Source organism: Oppia nitens, unplaced genomic scaffold (genome assembly GCF_028296485.1).
Source record: "Oppia nitens isolate AA-2021 unplaced genomic scaffold, nextdenovo-longstitch-racon4-pilon3 scaffold35_pilon_pilon_pilon, whole genome shotgun sequence".
Classification (NCBI taxonomy): Eukaryota; Metazoa; Arthropoda; class Arachnida; order Sarcoptiformes; family Oppiidae; genus Oppia; species Oppia nitens.
Genome location: NW_026533216.1, coordinates 566,742 through 572,924, shown reverse-complemented (window position 1 = coordinate 572,924; position 6,183 = coordinate 566,742). Strand labels below are relative to the sequence as shown.

The following is a 6,183-nucleotide window of genomic DNA, read 5'->3' as shown; positions in this document are numbered from 1 at the left end:
TTGTAGTATCACTACTACTAGTATATTGTTGTTGTTGTTGTTATTATTGAAAAATAACTATAGATTTATATATATATATTATAAAAATTTTTATTTATTTTTTTATTTTGCTAAAAATACGTATACTGTATATATATATATATATATATTTAATGATACTTATAGGTTATCGTTAAATGTGATGCCATATAATATAACAAATAACACAATTAGATATTTCGCAATTTATCATCAATTGATTAACATTTTTTATATATATACAGTATATATATATATATATAGAAAATTGTGAAACAATAATGTTTGCAACAAAAAAAAAACTTTTTTTTATCATTATTTTCATATCGAAATTGATATTTTTTTGTTGATATACAGTATATTTTTAGTTACTTTTTTATTTGTAAAGAAAAATTATATATCAAATTGTAATAAAAAATATTTCCAAATATACTAATGTATTTGATATTTTGATTGTAAGAAAAAAACAGATAAAATGGATATTTTATTTTATTTTATATATTTTTTTGGTAAAATTATACACAAATGTTTCATATTATAAGTTTAATATTTATACAATTGATAATAATTTTTTTAGTTAACAGTTTTTTAAATTAAATATAAAATTATTTAAAATTAAATATCTTATGTACAGTATATCAACACAATTACGTAACAAAAAAAAAATAAAATAAAAATTTATTTAATTAACTCAAATACTGTACATATTATAAAATATGTTTTTTAAAATTATTTTTAATTATACTTTTTTTTACTAATTTAGCAATTTGTTATTACTGTATGTTTTTTGCATGTTTTGCTAAAACTAATTATTTAATATTTGTTATTTTATTAATTTTATTATTATTTTTATTAAAATTAATAATAATAATACGATTTTTATTAAATTACATGTAATTGGTTTAATTATTTTTAATTATTCAATTTACTTTTACAATAATAATTTATTTTAATAATAATTTTGCATTTATTGCACTACAGTGTGTATTATAATATAATTTTTAATTTAGTCGCTGTTTAAGTAATATTAGTAATATTAAGTTATTATTGTTATTTGGATTATTAACTAGTGATATGAAATAAATTATTAGGATTTATTTATATGCACTTAAATCATGATTTTTTTGTTTGTTTGCATATTGATTATTGTTTAATGCATTTAAAATGTTTATTTAAATCCAATTCATACATTTAAATGTAATTTTAAATATAATCATTATTTATTTATATATTAATAAAATTATTATTAGATATATTATTAGCTTGTATTGACCTAACTTTTTAAAAAAGCTATTTATAATTTATAAAATAAGTTTAATAAATTTGTCTATTATATAATATTGAAATTAATTATTTATTTATAATAGAAAAAAACATTTAAACAGTAAATATTATTTATATAAAATATTTAATAATTCAATATAAATTACAATATAAATATAGTTAAACTAACATTAATACAGATATTATTAGTATTATTATAATCTCAACAAACATTTATAATATATGTTGAAAAGCTATTATTTAAAACTATTTGTTTGCAATACTAAATATAATGTTTTTTAGAATAAATAAAATATTTTATAATTTTATTATTTATTTATTAGATTAGATGATTAAATAATAGATTGCTTAATATATTTCAGACAATCATAGATTAATATTAGTAAATCATTATATTTTATAAAAACCCATAAATAAATAATTAGATAAATTTTTTAATAAATAATAAATATATATATATATATAATATAGTTAACAATAATTTAAAATATAGTCATTGTATATTAAATCTTAATAAAAAATTATTTATAATTTATTAGTATTTATAAATTAATTATTTATATTTTAAAACTTTATTGTTCTAAATATTGATATAATTTAACATAACATAAATTATTTAAAAAAATATAACATTTACTAAATTTTAAATATAAAATAATTTTTAACATAACAATAAATTTAATTAATTATTTATTTATCAAAATTCATAATATTATCGGTAATATCTAAAAATGTAGTTAAAATAATTTTTTTTGTAATTTTTTAAAGATATTGTGAATTATATAAGAATATTTATTTTCTATAAAAAAATTAATAATATAAGTTTTATATTATAATTTGTTATTTTAATAATACATTTGTAAATACATTATAATAATTATTTATTGTATCGTATTTTCTATAACACATTACTATGGCTTGAAATTTAAGACTAAATTTTTTTTGAATTTAAATTTTATATATTATTTAAATATAAATGTATTGTATATAAAAATAATACAATTATTATTATAGAAATATTTTTTTATATAATAATTTATTTATAATAATCTTTACTTTTGTAATAAAAATTATAATTATTTATTTATATATATTTTTAAAATTCTATATGTATTATGAATAGAAACTAAATTAAAATAAATAAATATTTATAATTGTATTAAAATATAAATATAAATTTTAATTAATTTTATATACAGTAATAATAATAATAATATAAAATATTTATTTGCTAATAACTGTCTATTTAACTAATATTCAATTTTAATAATAATTATTTTATTGATAAAACTAATTATTTGTTTTATTAATTAATATTATATTATTTTATTTAAGTTAACTTTAATTGATTTAATTATTATCCTCTAATATTCAATTTAAATTATTATTATTGTTATAAAAAATTTACATATATTAAACTACACTATATATTATAATTTTAATATTAACAATTACATAACAATTATTGATTACCCAATAATATTATTATTTTTATTTTATTTATGGTTTTATTAATTTATTTGTTTATTCAAATAATCATAAAATTTTTCAATTACAGATGTATAACCTATAAAATAAATAGACAGTTAATTAATATATGATAAAAAAATATTTAGACAATTATTTTAGTAAAATATTGGACACAAAAAATAGTTTTAATTTTTTTTTTGGTTTAATTATTTATTTGTTTAAATTTATTTATAATTATTATTTAAAAAAAATATAATAATTAACTATTTAATGTACTAGAATATAATTTTATAAATTATAATAAAATAATTTTTTTAAATAATTTTTTTATGTTATTTATATACACTTTGACTCTTCAATCACCAAATAAAACAAACAAAAAAAGTTTGAAAACAATTTTAAAAACACTGTAATAGTAAACATTGTTATCCAATAAACACTGTATTAAATACAATTTAATAAAAAAAAATTGGCCAAATAAAAATTGGATAAACCTGTAAAAATATTTTTAACTAAAAATACAATAATCATTATTCAAAAAATAAATAAAAAAACAAATTTAACATAAATTTAATAAACATTTTAACAGTTAATTAAAACAAATCTATTGTTATATACATTTGTATATATATTAATAACACATTAAAATCAATCAGAAAACTATTGGTTTTTAATTAATAATTTTTTTAAAATTAAATATAAAGGTTTATCAACAACAAAAAATTATGGTCACTCCTAATCCCCCACTAAATCCCCCCCCTTTAATCCCCATTGACATTGACTGGCAGTCAAAACAAAATAAACTTTTTTTTTTGTTTTTGATGACAGCTTTGATGCTTTTGTTTGACATTTAGTGTTATATTATAGTTGTATTGATTGACTGATAGACAAGTATTGAGAGTACAGTAAAAAAAAAATTAAAATAAATTTTTTTTATAAGCAATCAATCAATCAATCAATCAATCAATCAATCAATCAATCAATCAATCAATTAATTAAAGTGTTGTTTGATCTTAAAGTGGTTTTTAATTTCAATTGATCCATAAAATCAAAGTGATTTCAAAAAAAAAATAGTTGTCGCCAACCAACCAGTGTTTTATTGGCCACCAAATCGGATACCCGCGTCTATTTCCGCGTCCACTTTTCAAACCAACCAACTAACCAACCAATCGGTAAGTGATTACCCGAAAAAAAAACAGTTTATAGTGACCACCACTTTATCCATAGTCATCCAACAACTGCAGTGTTGACACCAATAATCTATCGGGTGATCAATCAGTTTCTATATATATACCCGCTTAAGACAGTTTCAATTACCGACTCCCCCAGGGGTTGACCACCGAAACTGCCAATTCATATGGCATACAAAATGTTTACAATTGTTCAGTCGTTGCCGTCGTCGTCGTCGTCCTCTGCGACCACAGACCTGAGGAGTCCATCGTCATCGTCACAGTCATCGTCATCATCATCTTCAGTGTCGTCCTCCGCGCCGTTTTTACCGAAAAAGTATTTACCGATTAAACCYGTAGACCAATTGGCTATCATTGGTCAGATCAAAGACTTGATAGGCGACAGGTATGGCATCAATGGTCCGTTTAATGTACTGATGAACAACAATACGGTTATTGTTCGGTCAATGGATGAACAAATGATGGTCAGTACCGATAATAATAACAATAATAATGATATCACCGCCGCCGCCGCTGCCAATAGGTAAGTGATTGTTTTTAATTCAATGGTTTTTTCAATTGATCCAAATCCAAACAATATTGTTGTCAAACAGATCGACAGAAATTGGTGTCCAAATTGATGACACAGTTATGATGACGGATGAGTCGTTGGTACCACCGAAGCAGCCAACAATTGAATTGATTGATTTGACTACCGATAGGTTTGGTTGTCCATTGAATTTGTTATTTTTTTGGATACAAAAAACTATATCTTTTAAACATCTTCTTATATTTAGTGACAACGATGATAATGATGACGACCTCGACGTCGATGATGGCGAGTGTTTGTCGCCCATTGATTTGTCCATCAAATCTGCGGACAATGTTGTTATCACCGATACATCTAATATCAGGTATCAATAAATCAATTGCTTTTTATAATTAGTTAAATTTGAATCTAATGTCTCAAAAATTATCGGTACTTTTTCAACAACAAAAAAGTGTTGAAACTATTGATCTGTCAATCGATGATCAAATTGACAACAGTTTGCCACTGGATTTGACCATTAAGTCTATAGACAATGATATTGAGATGTCAGCTGATGATGATGTTGTTGTTGGCGTTGTTGTCGCTGACACTGATCCGAACCAATTGATTGGCGAAACTATTGCCAACCATTTGCCGCTCAAGAAACGGCGTATAGTTTGGGAAAGGTATGGTTTTTTTTTAAAAAATAGAGATAATAGGTTTAGATAATGAGTTTTTTTGTGGATCAATTGATGTGAACAATAGTCCTGAACCCCAATCAAAATCATCGCTCACTTCAGCTGATGATGATGATGTAGTGTCAGCCGATTCAATGGACATTGATGTCGGCGACGACAGTTCAATGGTGGATGATATGGACGGCCAGTCGTCAAGTCAAGACACAACTGGCAGTGGCCAACCAATCGAGATGTCTGCCGCAGTTGTTGTCGATTCTGGCTATGACTCGGGCAATACATCAGTTGCCGATAGTTTTGCTTATCAATCGCCAATCAATAACCAATACAAAGGCCGCCGCCGACTAATGGGTCGTAACGTATGGAAAAGGTATGCATTTTTTATGGAGTAATGGATGGGTTTGTTTTGTTTGACCACTTTTTTTCCTCATCACCAAACAGTCCTAAACACAGACCAGTATCGACCAATTCAATGGACATTCAACAAGCAGTGGACAACAGTGATGTTGTTGCTGATGATGACGATGATGTGAATTGTGGTGATAATGATTGTCAGTCAACAACTCCATACAATATAACTGATGGCCAACCTATGGACACCATTAGTCATCAATCGACTGGAACTACTAGTAGTGGTGGTATAGTTGAAGTAGACAACAACAACAACAACAACCCTACCCGTAGTTATGTTGTCCTCAGTAGTGACAAATTACAAGCTTTTGAACGGTATTTCATGATTTTATTTTTGTATTTTTTTAATAAATAATTTTTAATATAATAAATATATTTATTTATCTCGGATTGATTATCGGTAGACTTGGTCTATGTCTCAAAGGTATCAACTTTTCGAAACCAATGGCCAATGAAGGTATGGTTTTGAGGAATAAAAAACGATTATTACCTTCGATGGCCACCTCCTCTTCCTCAGCATCCGCTACCAGTAGTAGTAGTGGACACCAATGATAGCTGTGACCAATCAATCGGTTCCCGAGTTATAATTGTTTGCCATTATTATAGC

General features: G+C 23.2%; 1 protein-coding gene across 1 annotated transcript; it reads left to right on the top strand.

Annotated features, from left to right (window-relative positions):
- The first annotated feature begins 3,716 nt into the window (after nt 1–3,716).
- On the top strand, nt 3,717–6,183 carry LOC128957054 (dentin sialophosphoprotein-like). Its single transcript, XM_054302771.1, has 8 exons — nt 3,717–3,944; nt 4,000–4,485; nt 4,556–4,663; nt 4,739–4,855; nt 4,944–5,156; nt 5,236–5,535; nt 5,607–5,891; nt 5,981–6,183. Exons 2-8 carry the CDS (start codon nt 4,130–4,132, stop codon nt 6,126–6,128), a joined length of 1,527 nt encoding a protein of 508 aa, XP_054158746.1. The 5' UTR covers nt 3,717–3,944; nt 4,000–4,129; the 3' UTR covers nt 6,129–6,183.